At 45.6% G+C, this 25,641-nt stretch overlaps 1 protein-coding gene across 6 annotated transcripts in view; it reads left to right on the forward strand.

The window, feature by feature from the left end:
• LOC146812763 (tyrosine-protein phosphatase non-receptor type 6-like) overlaps positions 1–25,641 on the forward strand; it is a 302,600-nt gene that overhangs the window by 190,366 nt on the left and 86,593 nt on the right. For all 6 annotated transcript variants that reach the window (XM_085619862.1, XM_085619866.1, XM_085619864.1 and 3 more), the window contains 4 exons: positions 18,814–18,994; positions 20,174–20,290; positions 22,967–23,080; positions 25,038–25,134. In XM_085619862.1, the coding sequence (XP_085475988.1) occupies positions 18,814–18,994; positions 20,174–20,290; positions 22,967–23,080; positions 25,038–25,134 (509 nt within the window). The remainder of the gene's footprint in view (positions 1–18,813; positions 18,995–20,173; positions 20,291–22,966; positions 23,081–25,037; positions 25,135–25,641) is intronic.

A 25,641-nucleotide genomic window follows, 5' to 3' on the forward strand; every position in this document is an offset into this window, starting at 1 on the left:
AAACACAAAAAGACACACCATAACCATTTGAAGACCGGGGAAAGAAACACAGATGAGAAGACCACTCCATAAATTTCAGTACTCTGTTTAGACATGTGAATCTTTAACAACACTTTTCCTGAACTTATATGCTCTGTCTCTAAAAGTGGAGTGACAATGCAATTGCTTATGCTCGCCCAACTAATATCACCCATCTATGGGACTCCTACTACTAGCTAGGACAACAAGACCAGGGGCTGCAGAACAAAAGGAGGATTTGAGCAACCCTTTAACACAACATACAATACATAGCAGCCCTTCTTGGAAGGGGCGCCATTCCTTGACTTTATTAAAAGTGGGGTGCTGGGAGTCGGACAGTCCCTGCCCATGTTAAGCACTGATATCGGCAGGCATGCTGGGAAGCATCCTTTCAATTGCTTTGTTTTCTTGCAGCGCCCATTTGTTTACCTTTACTTCAAAAGTATTTATTCTTGTATAATTTTAAGGAACAAAATGTACCATGTATTTTAAAAACTGTCGATTTATTGCAATGGTTTTAAGCAAAAATGCAATTAATTAATAAACTTAAATGCACTTCAAAAGGCAGACTGTTTATTCAACCCTCTGCCATGTTTGAGGAAGAAAGACCTCCTGGGGCATGTGGCTAGAGCACAGTAACTCTGTGAAATATTGCGGGCCGGCAAGGGAGGCTATCAAGCCTCACAAGATACTGACTATGACCCAGCCCTAGTGGCTTTCTGAGGCACCTACCGGAAAACGCTTGTAGGCCACGGAGCTTCAGACTCAAACCCCACCGCTTCGCTCCTCATGCCTAATGTTACTCTCTCAGGGATGTCCAGAATAGGTCCAGGGGGGCTGGGCCCACACCAATTTACAAGGAGAACCACTGACTGACTATGTAAGCCAGTTCCGTTTAAAATAGATAGTTATATGTACATTTATCTTACTTGGCTATCCTGAAAATCTGACATAGATCTAGTTCTCCTGTGTCCACATTCGGCATCTCTCTCCCTGTTCATCCTGTGTAAGGATATTGATTGTAACCCTTTAGAGGGGCAGACATTTCCACAAGGCTTTACCGCTGAGCTTTCCAAGGCTTGAAGGATGTAAAGTCAGTCATTACGCATTTAGAGCAGGTCAGAAAGAGGTGGGGGTTCCACTATCAAGCTTTTAGCTCCCAGCAGTCAAGATATAGCTGTCTTACAGGGGGGATTTGAGGGTAATGCTCTTTTTAAACATTCAGTTCGCAGGCTGCATACCCTAAACCCAACTTAAATCTATGCAGCCCGTGCCTGGTTTATTCCTGGTTCATATCATGATGTTGCAGGCCTGTGGCAAGTTTAGGCACCAAAGAAAAGGTAGTTTAAAGAGTGACCCTGGCACGCTGACTACTGCGTGGGCGCACATACAGGCCTCAAGTTTGTGGTAAGTTTAAGCACCAAAAAAAGGCAGTTTAAAGGGTGCCCCCGGCATGCTGACTACTACGTGAGCGCACCTCCAGGCCTGGAGTAAACATGCTTGAAGGTGGGTGTCATTTATCCGACGAGGCTGGCATATATATCCATAATATTTCTGATAAAGGATCTCGTGACACATTTATGCACATTAGGAATTCTTGTGTTCTAAAAAGACCAACTCCAACCACAAACAACATTACTGCACTACTTTCTGTCTCAGAAGCAATTTTTATTTTTAGACCCAAGTCCAACTGTTAGATTAGAACCAAATTTACTTGTAATCAGAATGTGTCGGCTAACAGGAGGTAACAGCGACACGCAATTGGAAGCGATTCTCCCCAGGCCCCCCTAATCTATGGGTGGGAGTTCAGCAAAAATGAAGAAAGCTCTGTTCACTGGAAAAGGTAAGCCGATAATACCAATACTCGCCACACAACAGCGTAGCAAGAATGCACTGGAGAGCAGCGCAAACAAGAAACATGGCCCCTGGGATTGCTGTTTGGGTAGTAAAATACAGCAACTAGCAAGCCTCTGCCCCCTCCCCCGTGTTCTGGCCCCGTGCACCTGCACCCGCTGCGTCAATGGTAAGTACACTCGCCGCCACATTGGTTATTTCTGATTTGAAAGCATTGATGCGAATTTAACGCACAAAAAAGGATCTCTGGGTGTTAGACCTGGCACCTTGGCGTGAGTCTCCCTTCCACTTTTTGTCTCCCTGTGCCTCATGTTTTTGCTGGTGTTAGCTGCTCAGAGCACTGTGCCACTGCCAACCAGTGCCACAGTGCAAGTGCTCCCTGTACAAAATGTAAATGTTGGTTGGATTCCTTGACTGGCTTATTTGGTTTACTGTCAGACCACAGTAAAGTGCACCAGGAGTGCCCAGGGCTTGTAAATACAAATGCTGGTGGTGGGCTTGCAGCACTGGTTGTGCCACCCACAGAAGCGGCCTGGTAAAATGTGTCTAAGGTCTGCCATTGCAGAACCTGCGTGCAGTCTCGTACTGTCATGCTGACTGGGCAAGTGCACCCACTTGCCAGTCCCTAAACCTTCCCTTAACTTCATATTAGTCACCCCTATGGTAGGCCCAAGGGCAGGGTGCATTGTAAGCATAAGATAGGACAAGCCCTGATGTGTGTGGTATGTCCTAATAGTGAATTACAGCCAATTTCGTTTTTCACTATTGTAAGGCTACCTGTTCTCCATAGGCCAGAATGGGCTGTTAGAAGTGTTACATTCTATGATCCTAACAGACCCAGGGAACATGGTAGAAATTCGAGTTTAGTATGCCTGAACTCAGAATAATAAAATACATCTTTTAGTAAAGTTAATTTTAATATTCTGTGTTTGCAAATGCCACTTTTAGAAAGCTGGTATTTGCTTGCCTAACCATTTCAGCCCGCCTCTGCTAGGATGTGTATCTGCTGTCTGGTTTCTGTGAGTGACAGGGCTGGGGAATTCCAGGAGACAGGCTGGGACAGCCCGGTGGTAAATTGAGAGATTTACATCCAGATGGGTGGGAGGAGTACACCTGGACTCTGAATAGGGCTGTGCTCTGCCACCACAATGCTGGCTCCACCTCATGTGGAGCGGCTGATGTCTCTGCCCTGCACTCTGAATGGAAAGTCAGAGCCATGTCAACAAAGTGCTCAGGAACTGGTTTGGACTGGGCAAAGGCCCCTCTACCCCAGAGGAACAAAGGAATTAGGGGTATAAATATTGGGACCCTGCTCCCAAGAAATTAGATCCTGCTTGACAAGAAGAACCTCTGCCTGAGGAGAAGGAACTGGGAAAGCTGTAAGGAGGAGTACTGTCCCTGACCTGGGGGATTGACCTGCAGTGGTTGCCTTGCTGCTGAAGGAGAGGAGAAAGACTACAAAAGACTTTATTTCAACTTGTACTTAAAAAGATCTCCAAGGGCCTTAGTAGAGCTGGCCTCATGTTAAGAAGTCCCAGGAACAAAAGGACTTCATCCCCAGCTTCCCCCTGAACTCTGCTGTGTGAGTTCTGCCTCTCCTAGAGTGCTGGAACCAGTTTTGGGGCCTCTGGGAGCTGTGCCTGCTGTGGGAAGCTGGCCAAGAAGAAAGAAATCAAAGATCTCCAATTTTTCACGCACAGCCGGCTTAGCGAGAAAATTTCCGTCGCACCGCTCGTTAGCGTGCAGAATTTTATCGCTGAGGACATCGTCGCAGAGCCTGCTGCCGCTGAGCCCGATCAGCGCTGGGAAAACCGTTGCCCCGCTCGTTAGCGGACCGAATTTGATCGCTACCAGCCCAGATCCCCGCTCCGCTGGTTAGCGGGCAGAATTCTATCGCTGCGAACATCGTCGCAGAGCCTGCTGCCGCCGAGCCCGATCAGCGCTGGGAAAATCGTCGCCCCGCTCGTTAGCGGACCGAATTTGATCGCTACCAGCCCAAGATCCACGCTCCACCTGTTAGCGGGAAGAATTATATCGCTGTGAACTTCGTCGCAGAGCCTGCCGCTGCTGTGTGAAATCATCGCAGAACAAGCCAAGATCATCGCACCGCTCGTTAGCGTGAGTAATTTTATCGTTGCGAAAATCGTCGCAGACCCAACCAAGATAACCGCTGGTGAAATTGTCGCTCCGCTCGTTAGCGGGCCGAAATTTGTCGCATTGTGCCTTAGCGATTAAATTTCGACCGGATAAGCTACACCTTGATTTTCAACGCTGGAGTGCCGCTAGGAACTTTTTATCGCATCATAAGGTACTGTGGGTTAAAACGAACGCTAAGGTGAAGGATTTTGTCGCTAACCTAAGAACTCTTTCTGAAATCATATTTTTGAACTGTGTATGTCATTTTTGTCGTTATTTGGTCTTGTGCTAAGTCCTTATATAAAAGATCACTATTTTTTATATAAATCTAGTGTGGCGTCCATTTGTGGTGTTGTCACTGAGTTACTGTATGTGGTCACAAATGCTTAACCTATAACGCTCTGAGATAAGCCTTGTCTGCTCGCGCCAAGCTACCTAGAGGGTGAGCAGGGGTTGTTTTAGGAGTGTAACCCCTTACCCTGACTGGAGGAGAGGGTCCCTGCTTGTCACAAGTACCTACCTGTGCCAACCAGAGATCCCCAATTCTAACATTGATGGCAGCGGTGGGATCCTGAATTTGCATTTGTGATTCATGTACAGTGATTGGTGAACACCACTTAGTGAGTTCAGACCATAACGCAGCTACATACTTTTAATTTTTGTTTGCCAAGAAACCTCCAGTTTTTAAGTCATGCCTGGTTCAGTCAGTGGGGAAAGGGCAGCATCTGTGATCTCTGACCTTGGAGGAGTAGAATGGGACGAGGAAAAGTTAGAGGACTACACATTAGCCCAGCTGAAGGGCTTCTGCACAAAGTTTGGAGTTTCCCCGACTGGGTGCAGAAACAAATCCCAATTCCAAAGGGCGCTGAGGGCCTGGATTGAGCCAAGGTCACCTGAGGATGCAATAGTAATTGAACCAGCAGAAAGCGTCCATAGCTTTGGCAGAGGCCTGTCGCCAGAAGAGTTGGCAGACAGGAAAGAAACCAGGATGCATGAAATGGAGATGGCAAAGCTCAAATTGAATGGGCAACTGGAGCTGGAAAGCAACGCGAGGTTATAATGCACTTAAGGGTATATGGTTGGGTGCATCACAAACAACCCCGGAATAGAGGTTCTGAAGGCTGCAGAGGGGCTCTGCTCATGCAGGAGCACCCTCTCACATGAAACCCAGCAGCCTGCCTTCAGGATTGATAAGGCATGCCATAGGGGTGACTGATAGGTTTATATGTGCATTGATATGGAGTAGATATAGTGAACCTATATCTAAGTAAGGGGTGCATACACCACGTTACACAGGCTGCTGTAGCAGACCTGTTTTGTCATTTTGAATGGACTCCCAGGGGTGGCATAATACATGCTGCAGCCCCTGAGAGGCCTCTGGGGTACCTATGCCCTGGGTATATAGCATACCACATACTATGGACTTATAAGGGTACCCCAGAATCCAATCTGGAGTGTACTTAAAGTACATGAACAACCAATTTAGGGAGAGAGCAGATAGACTGGGGTCCTGATTAGCAGGATCCCAGTCAGACTAAGTTGAAAACCAGCAAAACACCAGGCAAAAATTGGGGGTAACCATGCAGTCATATTCCACCTTCCTACACCAACCATAAAATGAAACAGTAGAACTGGCGAGAAATAGCTACCCGACGCCACTCAGAAATAGTCCCTATGTCTTTTCTGACCCCCCCCACCCCTCAGGCCACTTCTAGGATATCTTCGTATATCCAGGGCTACATCTAGGACTTCCTTTATTTGTACCAGGTACAACTCCATCCCAAAGTGAGACAAATGCACCCCATCATCTCTGATAAAATACACTGCTGTATACTTTAGCTCTGGGTGCTCTACCCTGCCCAGTCCCGCCTCCCTGCAAAAAACCCTCCTGTACCCGTTAACTTTCCTCCTGACCTTATCAATGGCCGCTGGCCTCTCGGCCCCTCTCCAATGCCTTCTGGGAATAAATTTGCTCCACACCACGAAGCACCCTGACCACTGCTGCCTAATCTCCTTCAAATTCCGTTTCCTCTGTTTCAGGAGAGACAAACCCTGATACACTACTAGATCATTTTCCTCCAAGTGAATTATCAGAACATCCGGACAAACATGGTGATGAAGTAACTTATTTAAAAGGGGGAAAAGCTTGTGTCAACGCATGCCACCTTTGCCATGTCAACTGACTTTAAACAATGCCGGGTCCAGTCCTAGATTTACACCTTTCCCTTTTTGCTTTTTGCTGTTCGTGTCTTTCCTCCCATTTTACCAACTAATGCCGACTATCCAAATTGATAACATACTGCACCTGAAAAGACACATGCATGAAAAAAAAGAATCGCATATCCACAGCCCTCCCCACCCCCTTTCTCTCCGCTTTGACATGGCGTTCATAGCAGTCTGATGACCAACATCCCAACTGCTTTAGACCCTCTGAGTCCCAACCCATCCTTGCTGAGTCAGTAGTCACCCCTATCCGGAATGAATGAGTGCCAAAGTCCGCTGGCTCCTCAGCCAGAAGTTTTAACTAACGCCTCATGACCCATAGCAGCTGCGCCGATGTCACTTTCCGCCCGAGGTTCTGTAAAGACGTCCCCCACCTCCCTCCTTGCTCCTCCCTGCAAAGCGCACCCCATTGCACCGGGCATATCAGAGGCTCCTCACTGGCCCAAAGTACCACTGACTTCCCAACCCCCCTTTGATCCGTCTTCGAGTGCGTGAGGAAGATGGTGACTGCGTCGCTCCCCCTTTCACATCCCTGAATTTCCTCCCACTGCAGTCCTGAAACCCCTTTCCTTCCCAACAACTCTGACACCCTAAATGCACTGAAATACAACCAAGACATTAACGCAGCAAATAAGACCGCCTCCTGCCGGCTGATGCATATTCTTGGTAGCACCTCTTATCATTCTGCCCAACATAACCTTAGTCACCGGTAACCTGACCCGCTGTCCCCTACCCGATTCCCTGGCCCACCCCTCTAGCATATGCTTCCCCAGCTCGCCTGCTGTTGGGGCATACCCCCACATTAACTTGCCCATGAACGCTATGCCTGCCAGCTTTGCTGCTATGGTAACCTTCAACAAACCCATCTCAATCACGGTCAAAATGAACTGAATGACCTTCTCTTCCCTGGCCCATGTCCCAGACCTCCTCTTTGCACCTTCCTGCAGACATTCCCGCCATGCCTGTCCGTAAGCCCATCTCATAGAGACCGCTAACGACCCTACCACCAGTTGCAGCATCCTTTTTCTCCTACGGACCACATCCCTTTGTGAGAATCTGCCTCCATGGCCAGCCCATGGACCCTCTCCCACTGCGAACAAGACAAAGCATCCGCAATATCATTGTCTACATCCGGGACGTGCTTTGCCCTGAACTGTATGTCGTACTTTAGGCAACCTAGCATGAATACTCTCCATTAGCTTTAGGACCTGCTCATCCCTTGCGGACTGCCTGTTGACCACCTGCACCACTGCCATGTTGTCTACCCTGAAAGTGAAGTGACCCTTTTATGTGCTAGCCTCTGCCCCCACAGCGTGACCACTACTACTAGGAAACAATTCTAAAACAGCAATGCTCCTGTCCCCGCCCTTCCAATGATGCACCCACTCTTCCGCACACTACTTGCCATGCCAGTATAGACTGAACCCGCATGCTCCAGCGGCGTCCTAGAATATCTGAACATCCCATTCCCACTCCTCTGGAGCGGATATGGGGATCCCATTGAATTCCTCCAGAAACCTGCACCACATTCTTAAGTCCTCCTTTGTCCCTGCCGACAAGCATGTGTGGTGGTGCGGCAGCATGAGGCCTGCCAGTGACCTGCTCAGTCTCCTGCAAAATGTCCGTCCTGCCCTCACTTCCCTGCATGCGTAATTCAAATGTCCAAGTAACACTTGTACCATGCTCACTGTCACTTTCTTTTTGGCCAAGATGTCATTAAGCAACAACCTCATGTACAGTTTTTTTTATCCCCCGGCAATCTGGCCTCCATAGCCACGGAATCTAATGAAATCCCCTGAAATGACAACACCGTGCTTGGACCTTGTGTCTTCTTCGGCGCCAAAGGGACACCCAGTGTCCCCATGAGCTCCTGGAAACTTTCCAGCTGCTGCTGGCAGTCCGTTGAACCAGGCTGCCACACCAAGTAATCAAGGTAGTGTGTCACCTTCTCTTTTACCGTGTTCGAAGAGAAAACCCATTGCAGGAATGAACTGAACTTTTCGAACAGCGCACATGATATCAAACGCCCCATGAGTAAAGCCTTATCCACAAAGATGTTCCAGTCCACTTGAATACCCAGCAGCTGAAAATCCTCCGGGTGTACTGGCAGCAACCGGAAGGCGGCATTGATGTCGCATTTTGCCGTCTCGGCCCCTTTGCCTACCTTTTCCACCAGGGCCCTGGCTACGTCTACAAAGGAGTACGACAATGTTGTCAGGTCTTCTGAAATGAAATTGTTCACTGACCCCTCTTGCGTCCATGACAAATGCCGAATTACACAATACTGGCCTCTCTCCTTTTTTGGCACCACCCCCACGGGAGAAATAATCAGGTCCTTTATTGGGCTACCTGCAAATGGCCCTCCATGTACCTCCTTTTGCAATTTCCCCCATATTGATTTGCGAGCCGCCACCAACTTCAGGTTCTCTGCCCATCTTGCCAACCTTGGGCCCTCGTAACCCCATTTAAAACCTTCCCTGAAACCCGTACTCCGTATTCGCGCTTCCTGTTCTTGTGGGTAATGTGCTAGCCAGGCCTCTAAGCATTCCAGTTTAATGGCTGTATGAGGCTTTGCCCATGTAACCCTGTGACCATCGACCTCCCCTGCCTCCCATCCTCTGCTGTCCGCTATTGGCAGTCTGGTGTTGGAGACCCTGCCCTGTATATCCTGCCCTGAAACACTGTACCAATGGGTGCCTTCCTGAGCATTTTGAGCATTCATGCCGAAATCTGCAATATTCCCGGTCGCAGGTTCCCTAGTCCCAACACGCGCAGGTTACCTAGTCCCAACATGCCCTGGTTTTCCTCCTACTGACTTCGGAGTGTATCTCCCTCCCACCCCCCAGGTGGGGCAACTTTGAAATGGGCGATAAACTAAAGGCAACCCACTGGCTGTGTATGTTGTCTTCCCAACTTTAACTGCCCCCATCGTCTGTTGATACAAATCCGTGTCGATCTCCCCCCAGTTTGTCTCGGGGTCCCATGCTAGTCTGGGTTAGAACTCCTCATCATAGTGTGGCCACGCGTAACCCCGTACATCAGTTGCGCCCTCCTAACTATGTCCATGTATTTAAACAAGGCCACAGACCTATCCTGATATTTCTCGCTGTACCCACTTGTGAAAATCAAAAAGGCTGCCGTCCAGTTCTCTATGGTCATAAGCACCCTGGGCCGTCAAGATAACTCTAACTCCTCTTCTTTCGATCCATCCTTGGATCGTAATTCCCTATGTAAGAGCTTCAACATGTCTACGTACTCTCCTTGCCAGATTTTTTCTTTCGTAGCTAACCTGAGGGGTGCCTCCAATGCTTTTGTTGGGCCCATGTATGGCAATTTCGCCAATCTGACCTCCTTACTTTGCTTGCCCTCTGTCAATTGACCTGTCCCCCCATCGTTCTTGTCCTCCACTGAGCCCATCATCACTGCTGAGTCCTTCTTTGCCTTGTTGTCCGTTGTCCCCCATTCTTTGCACTTTTCTACCTCTCTTTCTGTCTTCTGCCCTGCTGTACCCACCTCTGCATCCCAAACTTATCGCCCTTTGCATAATTTGATCTCGCTGCCCCCTTTGTCACCTCTGGCATCCGTCCCTGTGGACACCCTCCGCCTTGGGCTAACAGCCCTACCGTGCCCACCTTTCTTACCTGGCATCGAGGGCGGTGTCCTCACTGGGTCCAACTGCCTAACCAGTTGTGCAGAGGGTTTAGTCGTCTGAGTCTTAACCGGGAACTCCGCCTCCTGTCCCACATCCTGTAACACACTAGGCACAAAATTATTTGTTCCCCCTTCTTCATCAACTATTTTCCCCTCCTCCAAACTATCCTCATCATAGTCTAGTGGGATGTCCTTCCACTCCCCCTCTTCTTGTACCCTTTGGATGAATTTCTCTAGAGTGCTCCCTGTAATTGGTGGGAGCTCACGCTGCCCCTCTGCCTCCACTTTCCTTTTTTGCCTGAACTCTGTCACTACGGCCCTAGAGGGCACCTCTGCCCAACTGGGCTGTCACTTAGACGTGACCCTTTCAGACCTCCACTCCTCCTTGCCACCATAGTCCCTCGCCATGGTCCATCTGGCCACCCTAGACCCTGCTTTCACTTCCAGCCGGTATTGTAGAGCCGCATGTGACTCATCCTATGTATGCGTGTCCCGCGCTTGTTGATCCTGCAAGGAAAACGGAAGGTCCAGCAGGCCATGGTTAGTATCCCGATCTATCCCTGCCTGCCCCTGGTCCGGGCACCACTGTCAATACCACCCCTTTACCTGAACCGCCTGAGGGTGCCTAAGTAAACCCCCCTACATCCCCCACCTGACCGACCCCTCCCCGGTCCTGCTGAGTGTCCCCCCCCCCCCCCTCGTTGCCAGACCCACCCCCCTCCTGTCCCCCTTTCGACCATATAGCCTGGCTGGCGGGAATTTCTCCCCCCTCCACCTGGGTCCCTCATCCTCCTCCTCCCCATCGCTCCATTCAAGCAGCGAAGCTAGCCTTCTCCCTGCCAGGCTGGACACCTTTCTCTCGCCCACTCCCCCCCCCTCCCAGGCACTCATCTGCCCCCCCCCCCCTGGGGTCCCCTGCATCCACCCCTCCTCAGCAGACCACTCATCCCTCAACCCCCAGGGGGCCAGTCTACCACCCTCTAATGTCCAGCGCCGCAACCGCCTCGTCCCTGGGCCCCAACCACCCCTTCTCCCCATCCTCCTCCTCAGTGACCACCTCCCTCCCCCAGGTGTCCCCCTGCCTACCAACCCTAGTTTTCTTCCCCAGCCCCCCAGCCCCTAGCTCTTGCCCTGTGTGACTCCCCCAAAACTCTCTTCTGGCCCTCCCGATCACCAGCACCCCCCAGGGGCCCATGCCCCCCAGGATAGGGTGACCAGAATTTTAAAGCCAAAAACCGGCACATTTCCCAAAAATAGAAGAAGGACTACACTTTTACTTCAACCAAGCTCACAGAATAGCAGTGCTTCTTAACCAGAGAATTACAGAAAAGGCTGTAAGAACATACATAAAATGCAATGTTTACAGTCAGTTGCATTCCTGCTAATTAAATTACTTTCTTATAACAGGTACTAACTATCCCTGCTTTGCAAAACATAACAAGAGCCCTCCCTCCCTTTTCAGCCGACCCTCTCTAAAAACCGGGACATGAGCTTAATTTCTTGAAATCTGTCGGGACAGCTGGCGAAAAACCGGGACTGTTCGGGCAAATCCGGGAAGCCCGGTCACCCTAGCCCAGGATGATGTTCCCTGCTTGATTCTGGTTTTAGGAGACAAGGTTACCCCGATATGTGAACCTGGGGTGATAATGAATAGTTAAGAACAATGGTTCAAGTATGGCCCAAAAGGGTCCAATAGAAATGGTGACCCAAGCAGGGTCACTTGTTTTTTAGGAGAAGTGAAATCAATTCCGAAGGGAGCAGGAGACAAAGTACGTAAAGGGTCATGCAGGTCAAAAGATGACCGGTTTTTATTTGAACAAAGTCAATTTTAGAGTGCTCACATTATAAGAAAGCGTGGTGTGAAATAGTGATAGTAGTTTTAAAAAGACATCGCATTGACAACAGTATAGTAGTTGAATTCTATAATTGATCTTTACAAGTTATAAGGAATTCATGTTGTGGGGTGGTCGACGGCGTTTCGAACCCAATTATTGGGGTTCATCTTCAGGACAGTGGTGAGCATGTATTTATGAAGTTAAACTGCCCGTAAAGTTACGGTTTAGTTCCTAGAGGCTCCAAAGTGGGAGGCAGGGGCTTCAAAGGTTATTGATTTGAAAACAAGCAATTGTAGGGTAGAGCAGCTTGGCAGTACATAGATCCGCCTGGAGAATATAATTTTCTTTTGAGGGGCGACAGGGCAGTGAATGGGAGCCTGAAGCTGCTGGGGCTGGCTGCTTGATTCTGGCAGCCGCGGTGGTCACCGCAACGGGTCCCTCATGCCGCTTATGGTCGTGCAGTGCCCCTCCTTTCCATAAATGTAAGGGGTGGACAACTCGCGACGTTCCTCCCCCTTTTCCCCCGCTTTTCAGGGGCCGGACATGCTCCGGGGCCCCAGCCACGTACCTGTACTGTCTTTTTTCTTGGCCTGGTTCGCGGCGGGAAACATGCTAAAACCGCTGCAGCCACGCCCCTTGCCGCGTGACGCGGCGGCCTCTCTGCCTTCTCGTCACGGCCTCGGACGAGTTTCACGCTGCTGGCCTCCGCCAGGAGCCTCATCGCCTCCTGGACTCGCGCATCCTTTGCTGCCATCCTGTTAAAGTGAATATACCTCCTACCTCCAACTGCCTAACTAGCCTAAACTGACAAAAACCTTTCCCTATGCTGGATGGTCGCTGTGTCACCTTCCAAAATGGTGACACGGCTCCCAAAATGGCCTGCTAAGTACCCCTGCCCGGTAGCCCAGTTGGATCCCAAAGAGAGCCCAATTGGGCCCGGACCATACCATTCGGCCTAAAAACTCGGGGGGTGATGGGCAGGCATCTTGTGGTGCAGTTACTTGAAGGGCAAACAGGATTTCTGGGCAGGCATTTCCTGGCACAGCGCTGATGGGCAGGTGTTTCCCTTGCACAGCTTCTACTGGGCAAGCGTTAAGTGGCAGAGTTACTGATGCACAGGCTTTCTAGGACACAGTTACTGATTTTCAGGCAATCTGTGGCAAGTTACAGATGGGCAGGCATTCTATGCCATTTACGGGCAGGCATTCTATGCCATTGATGGGCAGGCATTCTGTGCCACTGATGGGCAATCATTCTGTGGCAGACTTACTGATAGGACGACTTTCTGTGTTACAATACTTGCTACCTCTCCCAGCTCTGTGTACCCTTCTCTTCTGCTATACTCCCACAATAATCCCAGGCTTTGGTGCGTGTTTGGCAGCTGCAGCAAACCTCCCGTCCCCACCATGAGTATGTCTAAACTGCACCCACCGCTGGAAATAGGTGTTTCAGATCAAGAGCCTTTCCCAGAACCGAAGCACAGCCACCTTGATGCGATAAGTGAGAATACACTTGAGGGTCTGAGACCGGTTATGTGGAGAATGAGTGAAAGCTCACCAGAATATATATCAGCCACGTGAGGGACATGTGAGTCTCAGAGTGTGTGAGGGTAGTAATGGGGTAGAATTGTGAGATATCAATAGGGTTTGTGAGGCTAGAGATGAAGGGAATGAGGAAGACTTACGTAGGCAGGCAGCGAGTTTGAGCATAAGTGAGACCTCACTTGTGTAGAAAGGAAACCGTTGGGAATAAGTGGGTCTTCGTTAGTGTCTGAGGCCAACAGTGTTGGGAATGAGTGTGAATCCTCTGAAGTGTGTGAGGCCATTTGTATAAGCACCCACCATCCTTCCTCAAACCCTGGTCCCACCACAGGGACCTTTCTCTATGGCTTCTTACTCTTCCATACATTTCCATCTTTCTGGCACACCAGACTCCACCTCCCTAAAGCCCTCTAACCCAGCGTTTGCCAACTCGCCACCCTTTACCTCCCTCACTGCCCTTTCTCCTCTTCCGGCAGTACCTTCATCACACGCCCTGGTTTCGCATGGTATTAATAGCTAGAACGTCCCTGTCTGAGGTACCACTTCCTCTTGTGGTTGGAAAATGTGGTGAGATCTTGTCGAGGTTTTGAAACAGCTCACAGAAATCTTTTTCCATCACGTGACCCGCTGTACACAACACCCAACCGCTAGCACCAGGGACTGGCCCCGGCGAGCCCCCGTGCCAACCCCTCTAACCACAGGGACCCCATACACATGAATGAGTGAAAGAGTAGTAAAATGCACCTGCTACAGAGATCTGTGTGTTATCCTGCAGGGCAATTCTTCAAGTATTGAGTATGGCTAACTGAGACTTTCACCCTTCTGAGTTCTATCAAAGCAGTGGGTGATTAATACAACTTTTTGTTGAAGCACAAAGATCCTGCTCAATTTATGGTCTGTGCTATGTAAGTGGTCTCAATTATTAATATCAAAGCCAGGTTATATTTTGAGGGCTTGCCGTCTTGGCTCTTTTGCTCAATGGTAAAGTATAAAGAAATGTAGAAGTATGGAAGTTATCATATTCTAGTGGTGATGCAGACTGCTTTGCAAACAACAATGCTTTTGTGGGTTTAGCAGTGTTTTTGAAATAGAACATTAGATGATTTGACTGCATGGTTGATTGGAGTATGCAATGATCATTTTACGTAAATTTACAGGAAAGTTAAAACCTAGATAAAAGCTGGGGATAAAATAGGCAATATTCAAATACCTAAATGCATATCAGCCATAAGACACATGTCATTCTACTTAAAATAAAGAGTTTAATGGAATGTAAGAAACTGCACAGAAACTGAGAACAAAGAATACTTGTAATTGTTCAATATCAAATTCAGTGTGAGATATATTTCAATCTTTAATAAATATCACAAAGAGATGAATAGATTTTATTTGACACCAACAAAACTTTTTTGACTATGCAAAGGAGTGAATGGAAGAGCATACAAGAACTGAATAAAGATAAAACGTTGAAAATAAAACCGATGGGCGAGGGTCATTTGATGTTTGTTATGGACCGACCAGAGGACAGAAATTCTCCAAGTGGTGCATATGTGGAATTACACTGTGAATGTGATTCAGTGTTTGAATTACAGCAGTTTACTAATCATTTATCGTGTGAAGCTGAAGAAGCAGTATAGATTATGAAAATTACTATAGAAAATGTATCCAGTTACTTGCTAAATGCTCCAGTATTATATATATTTTCAAAATCATACAAATCTCTGAAATGCTATCTGGGACCAATTCAGTATTTGTTCCAGATGTGAAAAATGCACTTATCTACATCTACTACTATTATTTATACTGATAGTAATAAAAGATATGCCAGATTTTGCTTATTGAAGTTAAAGTTCTTAGAAGGAGAGGAATTTAAAAATATTGTTCTCTTTACCTGCAATGATAAACGTTTTGTTGGCGCATACCACAGAAGGAAGGAATGTGAGCACTGGAAGCAAAATGTCAGCAACATGCCTTAGACAGAGCTAATCACACATTTCTGTAAAGGCGAGTATGTTTGAAGCGACACCATAATTATTGCAGATAGGAGCCTAAATATTATCTACAAATCATGCATAGTGACGTGGCCTCCCCCCTTGCAAACAAATTCATGAATTAATTTGGAAATGAACACATTTTATAAAATTAAAATTAAAAAAATACGGTGGTGTTTCATAGATGATGTGTTTGAGAGTTGGGGCACGTTCCTTAATCTTTGCGAGCTTTATTTTAAGAGCTGCAATCAACACACTTTACAATGAGTTCCACATTGGAAATTTAGAAACCTTCAGTCATTTTTGGGATGTCAAAGTAACTACAATTATTAGACATTTAGACATAGTTCCATTTGTTAGTCTTACGGTTTATAATAATCTTTTTTTAGCAACAGGTTTTCATCTGAAATAATTAATGACCTATTTACCATTCAGTCAATATTGAAAGTTAAAAGAATTGTATACATGATTTGTAAAGAAGGATATTCTGTACAATTATTATGAAAGTTGAAATGAAAATGAAATCTATTTGACTTAATAAAGAAGCACCAATTACTTTAATACTACCAATTACAATCAGAAAATATTTTTTAAATTGTATAAAACCATTGACAAATCATTCAAAATGATTGAAAATTATTAGAAAGCTTTAATACAATTTTTTTTTATGTAAGGAAATGAAATACACAAGCTTGGTAATTAAAGGAGAATGACCTTAACAAGATTGTTTTTAGTTCTTTTCTTATTTGTCTTGCAACAATCGCAACCACTTCATAAACTGAAATACATTATACGTTTTAAGAAGAGGTAAACAGATAATTTAAATAATTGTGCTACCTGCACTACAGAGAATGTGATCTATGTATTATAATGCCCTTAACAAAAACTCTGTATAGGTCAGACGTCCAGAAAAATATGCATCCAGATAATTTGAATATACATCAAATATATATTTACACGCTTCAGTATAGAAAGATATTTTGTACAAATGGACATGTCAACTTCGCTTCCAAGTTTGTGAAGTAACATGGAGGTGCAATATACAAGAAATGATTATTGAGCGAAGTATGGTGCGCACACTCTTTAACATTACATCGGAAGGGGCTCAACTTATTTCAAGTCTTTAGTTGATTCTTCTATCAAGTAACTATCAATAGTGACCATCAACTAGGTATTACAGAATCAAAATAGGACCTGGAATGACCCTTATACCCAATTTATAGTCTAAGTTGACCAACAGGAAATGACGTAACATCGAAAAAAGTTCTATACAAGGTGAAGGAGAAAACAAACAAGCAATGGGTGGAATGCTTGAATTAAACTCAGCCACTGGTAATTACTCTGGGCCGCATTCCAACCCATCGTTTTTTTGCCCACCATGCACCCTCCGATAAGATCCAGCCATATGCAAATCAGCCAATCCAGAACAGAGTTGGGATGTCAAATTTGGGGCTCAGTCAAGCAATATTTGTCTTCGGATCTCTGAATATAAACTTTATCTAGTGTCTATAATCACGTTGTGGTCTTCGGTTTTCTGCTGTTCCGCTTAGGAAGTGTTGACATTTACTTTAACCGTATATTATCTAGCCATTTTATATGCCATTTGTTTACTAAATGACTTTATATTTATGGTTTATGTGTACATTATGTTGTATATTGATTATTTCGAATGTACTGACTCATGTATTTTCAATAAAAAAATTATATATAAAAAAAAAAAAAAGAACAGAGGCCTCTGTGAACACTCCTTTTCAAGTTGGTGAAGTATTCTCGAAGCACAGGTGCATGCCTATGAATGGTGCAGCCAGTGCAGTGGCACTGAAGCCTGAGGGGCCCACTGAACCCAGATTATTGCCTTATTATTATAGTTTGCCCCACAAATGATGAGTGAAAGAGTTGTCTGTGGCGTGGCCACCGACACTTGTTTTAATACCGTAGACTGTGGACTAACTGCCCTGTCTCACAACCACTCAATAAACACTGAACAAAAACATTAGCTGAACAATTCAATCTTTGTCTTGTGCTTACTCTCCCCTTCCTCCGTCAAACCCCACAAACCTGCCTCAGAATTACTTTTTTCACTAATAGACCCCAAAAATATATCGCCTATTTGCTTCCCAGCTATGGGTATTTTCTTGTCTGTTTGTGACTTTTTTCTGTGTAGTAAATGGACTTATATGTGTACGGCAATAGTACTAAAGTGGTTATACAGGAGACTCCATTGTCTTTTTACCCAAGACTGTCTGAGTTTACTAAAATTACATGTATAATAAACTTACTTATAGGGAATTTCAGCCAGCCCTCTTCATCCATTGGTCTGTTGTGTCATTTATATATTTCTTCTGCCCACTACAGCATGGGGCAGTGTTAGCCCATTTCAGCAACTGGCTAATTTCACTGGGGCAGCATTCTGCCCTTCCACGAGAAGAACATCTGGCCATAAAAACTATTTTTTGCTTTAAGCCATTCTTTTTGTTAGATTGATGAGGGCCTACAGCTCCCTCAATATTAAAAATATATTTTTGCAAAAACTATGACTAAACAAAACAAGCATTGACCTGGTCAAATGGCTGTCAGCCAACATCAAAGCTACTGTGTTTGCCAGTGCTTGCTTTTATGGGTTTTATGGCCAAGGTCTGCGCATGGCTCTCCCTGCTCGGACGGCTACATGGGTAAACCAGGATGGTACATCTTGTTTGTTTATTTGCCCCCAACTCCAAAACTGCCAGTTGTGAGTTTGCTCGTTAGCCAGTGTTTAATTTGTGAATAAATGCATAAATAAAAAGAAAGTGCAGGGGCCCAAAGTCTTTCTTAGGAGCCTGCCGCCTCTGCTGCCGAATGCCGTCCCTGCCGAACACCAAGGCTGCCTAATCTCGATTCCACCTCATGCTTCTTTCTTCCAGCAGTCTAAACTTCCTGTCGCTTTATCTGCTTACTCACTTTGTCACTGGTCTCATCTTTCTTTTCCTCCCTATCCTTCCTCTCTTTCTCCTTTTTTTGCATTTCTTTCTCCTGCTCTGAGCCAACGTTGGATGAAAATAAGTCTCGTCCCCCAAAAATCGGTTGCATTGCACACTACCCGCAACCACCGGCACAAAATTAAGTAGCGCCAGTAAGGAGTATAAAATATCTATGCTTGTTGCAGAAACAGTTTGGGTGCCCCACCCTTCGGCTTAATGAGGTTCCTCTAGGTGCAGTGGGTCTCCATTAATTAGCATCTTAGAAAACATAACAATGTAAGTAATTATGCCACTGCCCCTTTGTGCGGAGGTGGAATGTATATTACCCACCCCCTGCCCTGCACTAATTTCTGTGTCCTCTTTGGTACCTTTGGAAATTACTTTTAAGGGTGGAGGGCACACAGTGGACCCCAGTTACAAAAGGCTGGGCTCATCCACCAAGCGCACCCATGAACAGCGCGTGTGCACACGTTTGAGTATGTGAATATATCTATAAATATATATTTGTATTCTCTATGCATTTTGAGCACACTTGTAGGCTAATATATTTCCTAAAACAATTGAAAGGTACTTATAAATATATTTTTTTTAATTTGCCTCCTAGGTGGTATCATGGGCACCTCTCTGGCACAAAAGCAGAGGAACTTCTGGTGCAAAAGGGAGAGTCGTGGACCTTCCTGGTGCGAGAGAGCCTCAGCAAGCCGGGCGACTTTGTCATTTCGGTCCTGACGGATGAGATGAAGGACTCCAAGAAAAAAGTTACCCACATCAAGATCCTCTGTGAGGTAATAGGTCACAGGTGAAAGTTTGAGGGTTGGCATGCTTTGGATTAAAAAGAACAATTTTAGAGGTATTTGATCAGGGATATAATTAACTTTATAGTCTTTAATTGTTCCATGTTTATGGTCGGTGGCATTTCTCCCTATTTCCACTAAAAACTGTATTCCATGAAATCAAGTTTGGTGAATCCATCCAGTCTTGTTTGCAATCTGACCTTCTGGCTTTGGGAAATCCTCTGTGGGGGTAATCCTTGAAGGTTCGACGTCTCTTATGGCGGGAATGGACGATAGTCAATTAATAGCAGTGGTTGGAAGTGGACTAGAGGGTTGAGACCCAGGTTGTTCCTGTCTCGATTGTCCTTTCTCCAAGAGCCAGGCAGGTTACTGGAAAACTCAAGCATCTCTTTACACCCACGCTTGACCGGGAGGTGATCCTGGGTGAGAACAGAACAGGTGATCAGAGACACAAAGATTTCATTTAGAGGTTCAGTTGTACTAATATTTGCACAGCACTGCATGAAAACCTATGCAAACATTAAAAAGATATTAAGTGCCATACACTCACCCAGCCAAGCATGCACAAAAATGTTGAGGAGTCTGAGTGAGCCAGCATTATTTTTCATGAGATTTGTACTCGAGGTAAACCCCTTAAACAAATTTTTTCTTGATGACAACAGGCATAGGATAAGCCTTCTAAAATGCATAATGTTGCAGATATTATATGTTATACGTGGGAATATCATGCCATATTTTGTTTTCCAAAGTTTGGGCCTGGTTTATTGTAACACTAGGATTTCATGCAAAGACAGGTAGTGCTAGTTTGAACTTTATGTGGATTGCAATGGGTGTGTGCAATGTTCTCTCCCAGTTACACTTCCAGGCATTTGTTATCAGAGGGTTAGAGCTCCGTGACGCTGCACTTACCCCAACTATAGGCATAAAATAGCTTTTGTGCATGAAAGTTGATCCATGCTGCATTTTCCACCACATTGCACTGCAGGAGAGCCCCCAGTAAATCTGGTCCAGAGCTCTTTAGATCTTACATCAGTCACATTCAAAAGTGGACCCAAGTGGTTTGCCTTTCAACTCTACCTGCCCCACCGGATCCAGGCAGAAATCTTGTGAGATCCGGGCAGGATACTGCAATCTGCTCCCTTGATGATCTTATCTCATTTCTTACCCTAGAATGGAAAATACACACTAGGAGGGAAAGAGAAGTTTGATTCTTTGGCCGACCTCATTGAACACTATAAGAAGACGCACATTGAGGAGTTGTCGGGATCTTTGGTTTACATAAAGCAGGTAAGACTTTTGCTGTTCATGATGCCAAGCCGAATCTGTCAGTCCATGAAACAGGAATGTTTGTTCTGGACCTCACCTGCCCTGTCCCAGGAAAATACCTATGTTTTTAGTCCCCTTCATTGCCACTCCTCCATCTCCTCAGTCTGTTCCGGATACCCAAATGGCTTCAGACCTTCTGCTGTCAGCACTTTACCTTTGCTTGTATCATACTGAGTTCCAGCACAGCCAGAAGCTGCTCTGTCACGAGGATACTCAGAGGGCTTCAGTCCCAGCAGATCTATCCCTTTCCATGTCTTGGGAATACTCAGACTATTCCAGTCTCAGAACAGCAAGCCATTTCCATGTCTTGGGAATACACAGATGGCTACAGTCTCAGCACAGCGAGCCCTTTCCATGTCTTGGGAATGCACTTAGCTCTCCACTCTCAGGGTGTTTAGCCCTTTCCATGTCTTGGGAATACACAGTTGGTGACAGTCCCAGCACAGTCGGCCCTTTCTATGTTTAGATTGAGGGCTTGAGACCCAGCAGATCTGTCCCTTTCCATGTCTTGGGAATACACAGATGACAACACTCCCAGCATGGTCAGTCCCTTCCCTGTCTTGAGAGCGCAATTAGCGCTCCACTCCCAGAGCAGTCATCCCTTTCTGTGTCTTGGTTTTCCTCAGATGGACAAGGTCCACGAGACAAACAAAGGCGGTCAGACCTCACACCACCCATCTCTCAACATCTTGCTCATTTATCGGTCTCTAGTTGCATAATGGAGTCTGAGAAGAAGTTGCATGAGAGATACACGGGCTGATAGAATTATTGTTTTTCTGCAGCAATTTTATGTTTTACCTAGCTGGTCGGGTAGGGGCTGGTGCCAAGCATCTGTCTTTAATGCCTCCTCGAAAAAATAATCAGTTTTACGTTTGCATTCTCCACTGATGAGCTGCTTCTTGTTCGGACCTGGCTCGAAAGAGGCTGAGTGTGACTTGCATAGCTGGGCTAGTGGTAGCAAGAAGAGAAGGGAGGGGGTTGGCTTGTTGCATCAGTCTTTGACTTCCAGATTGAAAAAAAAACCCAATGGAGCAGAGTTTGAGTTTGCCAGTAGATCGGGTTTCCTCTAGTACTAACGTGCTTTTCAGTACAAAGGTCCCTGCTCTAGCTTCTCTGAAGATTCCCCTCTCCTACCCATGAAAGTTGACACAAATCTGGGAAAAATTGATGTGCAGTTAAAAGAAAAAGCAAAATATCAATTGCTAGCAGTTCTGTTAAGCCATGAGCCGTTCAGGATGAGCGGTGAAATCTCTCAGAAGAAAAGCAAATGTTTTGAGCATACTGATACGAGAAAACCCCAGTCACTGCTGGGAATAGGAAAATATACTGGGAACCCACAAATTGAGGGTGGCAGCATAACCTGGGTGAAGTCATGAGTGACCAAGTCAAGGGGGGTGGCATCATGAGGTTCAGCGTTCATGACAGCCTGTGCATTATGTGTTTTTACAACATTTTTTGCATGCAAAAACGCCAAGGTAAATTTGAATGGAAAAAGGTATTCTGGTGTGCTGAATTGGTCACAACAGACCTCATTTTAAGCTATTTCTGTCGAGGCTATCAGATCTATGTGTATCCAGTAAGCTTCATGGTATAGTAGTGGTAGGATAACTTTGGAGGTTAAGGAATTTGCTAGAGAGATCTCTGTGCACTCTGGCTACAGTTTTGAATTCTAAATAAATAGCTCAGAGGCTTAACGTTTCTGCTGCACAGAATAGCATTCAAGCGCATGTGACAGATTTATATTATATTTAAGAGTTTGGTGATTCCATGATTTTGTTACATGTATCATTCTGTTACCTGCAGGTCACAAGTTCCAGTCTTGGTTAAATAGCTAGTTTAATTTTACAACCATTTCAATAGAGCTTCAAGTAACCTGCAAGGCATACATTTTAAACTGTATATGTCTTAAATAACTCGTTTGTTATTCTGTGGTGGGTTAAAATGAGACGGCAGCCAAAAATGGAGGCATGCATGTGGCTTAATACAGTATAATTGGTCCACCATCGTGTGGCGATGATGTCACCCTTAATGATGCTACTGACTGGATTTCAATGTGTCATTGAAACGGATGGCATTTTTATAGAGCATGCCGCAAAATCACAATCAGCAAGTGTGGGTTCTGACAACATACACCCACTTTGAGAGGTACTTTCACTGTGTCCACATGGACTGGGGCAACTTCTATTTCTGGGTGAGGTGGAATTTATCAATGGGGTTTCCCCTATAATGACACTTCTCATGACAATGGTAGCCAGTGTGAGGGGGAAATAGTGCCGCTATGATGGAATTCTTCAAATAGGGCAGGACTTCCTAGACACCACGGTGGATGGTAATTCTGCTGCACAGACCCAACATTTGGGCTGTTACTAAATAGTGTTCATTCTATGCCACTTGTTAATGTGTTTTCCTTTACACTTGCCTACTTGAATAATGGATCAATGGGCTTCGGAATAAACATTATGTAGTGTACTTTGAATAGTCCACATCCTAGTCGGTGCATGGGTGTGCCCTACTGTACTCTACTTTAGATATGTTCATTATTCAGCACTGCCAGCATCCAGAAGCTCTCACTGTCTCTAAGGTTGACTACTCTTTGTCTGGTTTGTGTCTTCTGTCATGCTCCTCGGCTCTTTCCAGCCGTACTTTGCAACCAGGATCCATGCTGCTGACATTGAGAACCGGATGAAGGTGCTAGACAAGAAATCTGATGTGGCGGACACAGCCAAAGCTGGGTTCTGGGAAGAGTTTGATGTAAGTTGGAGTGTATGTTTGCTCTCTCTTTCTGCCTCTCTAAATGTCTTTCTCACACTCTGTTTTTTCTATCTCTGTCTCTCTCTCTCTCTTCCTTCATTCTCTGTTTATCCTCCATTTTGCTCTCCTTCTGACCCTTTTCATCCCCATCAATCCTTCTACACTCTTCCCTATTCTTTCTCATTCCACCAAACTTCTGCTGTTGCTTAAACAACGACTCAGACGTGGTTCTACAAGGTGTGCATTCCCACCCAATGACACGGGTGAACTTTGGATCAATGCACCAATGCTGAATGTGAAAGACAGATTTTTGTAGCCTTGCAGAACCTCACCCAATACACTATTGAAGTGAAATCATTGCTTTAGGATTATTTACAATCCCTAAACCAGGATCTGGGACACTGTGGTAGTGTAAACAAACTTATTGCACTCTTTACAATATCACACACACAAATGGCACTAATAAAAATAGAGTCTTTTAACTAAAAGCATTAATTCCAACAGGGCGAGCCTGTTTCTCATCACATCTAAAATCACCGCACAGAATATCATAATAACAGCAAATAAGCATGCTGCGAATAACGCAAATAAAATGAACATTTCTAACATAGCTAAAATACCATTTCAAAACTAACACTGTAAACCGTACTTCTATGCTCTACCTTAGGAGAGCATGGAAAATACAACTTGCGATATAGACTTTATTAGGGAGAAGCAAAACATTGCATACCTTGTTGACCGCAAACACTGTGGTTATCAAAGAGGTGTAAAGGCTGTGTTGCTTGCAAAAGTAAAGCACATATTGCAGCAGCCTCCTTTCTCTTGGCATCAGCTGCGATGTAGCATCTTCTTTGTGTGCTGGCAGCAGTAAAAGACCGTCTCCGGCAGTATCTGATGTGATAATCTGGGCAAAGAACCTCTCCTGGTAAGTGTTCACGTGGCAGTCCTTTTGCACTTTCTCTTATAAAGGACTTGAATTTCTGACATAAGTTCAGGAGTTTCTGCCATAGGCTATTTGCATCAAGGTGTATATTCCAGACATCTAACCTGAAGAACATATAAAGTATATGGACGACAATTCAGACTAAACTGTCTTGACTATATGTCTGAGCTTCCTCTTGTTTTACTTTGACATTGTGATAGCTAGACACTTGTCCCTCACTGATGTCGCAACAGGTGATATCTCTTTTATTGCTTGAATGACTTGCCACTTTCACTGTCCTTGTAATGATAAGGTCAGGCAACATCTACGTTAAGGACAGACATGATAATGATTCTGCATGAGTTGAGAAAGAAATGGCGACTCCTAGTTCCTAAAATTGAGAAAATGTCCCCTCCTCCCATTACCCAAGAAGGAGTCGGCAGCCGACTTAAAATGGAGTCCGACCTTAGGGACTTTATATCACTGCTCTTGCTCTCTTACTAAACCTCTCCATCAAACTATCTCTCACTCTGTCTCTCGTCTGTCATTCCTGCCTTTTCCCTCACTTTGTCCATCTTCTCCCTTGTCCTAATCTAGTACTCCTTGATCTCAACGCTGTCTCTTTTCGGTTGGCCCTCTCATGTCAATCTGCACTCTCTTCACCGTTCGCCCTATCGTTTTTATCCGAAACTAAATCTGTTAAGGTATCATTCCTATCAGTTGCACATACATCGCTTTTCTAATAGATGTGATTTAAGGTTCAGCACCTCCGTCACCCACACCATGACTGTCTAAAGCTTTGGTTTATGTTTACCCTTCTTTGGTTGCCCATGGTATGTGTGTCTTTTGACGTTTCTTTCTTTGATGATATTTTTAGTAATTCTTCCTTTTTCCCTTTTTTTGCTTCCTATCCTTCACTATATCCACTTCTCGCCCTCTGGTCTGCACTCATATCATCCTGCTTCCCTCTTCTCTTCCCAATCACATCTTGCTACTTGGTTTATTCACATTCTGTCTCATCTTGGTGGCTTTCAGGCCTTACAGAAGCAGGAGGCCAAGCAGCTGCGAGACCGCTCTGAAGGACAGCGGCCGGAGAACAAGAGCAAGAACCGGTACAAGAACATCCTACCGTGTAAGTAAGCTTTACGAAATGATCACAGAGGACGAGGGCTGCACGTCGCTCTGCTTAAAGAAAAGGAATTCATACTTTGAAGTTTTCATTGGCGATTCTGAGCCTTTGATGTGAATAACAAGGCCCAGGGAAGAGAGGCAAATCCCCCAGTGCCAACATTGAGTTTTTTTACCCGAGTTCCACATGGAGCCCCGTGCGCCTGACGCCAGAGGAATGGTTTTTCCTTGAAGTAAGCTTATCATTAATGGCACGAGATTGAGACTTTAGTGCCTCCAAGGGTGAAAATCGCTCCCAAAGGCTACACACAGACCAGCCTTTTTAGTCCAGAGGAAGACCCGCTAAGACGTTTAAAATACCATGTTTTCTCAGGGGTCGAAACGTCAACGCTTTATTATCAAGTGTAGTAAATCACCCAGGACATCAAACTAATGATTTAATCGCTTACTGGGTTGATATGTTTATTTCACACAATATAATTTTTATATGTATGTCCATGTATTATGCGTA

The sequence above is a fragment of the Triturus cristatus genome, chromosome 7 (assembly GCF_964204655.1).
Source record: "Triturus cristatus chromosome 7, aTriCri1.1, whole genome shotgun sequence".
Lineage (NCBI taxonomy): Eukaryota > Metazoa > Chordata > Amphibia > Caudata > Salamandridae > Triturus > Triturus cristatus.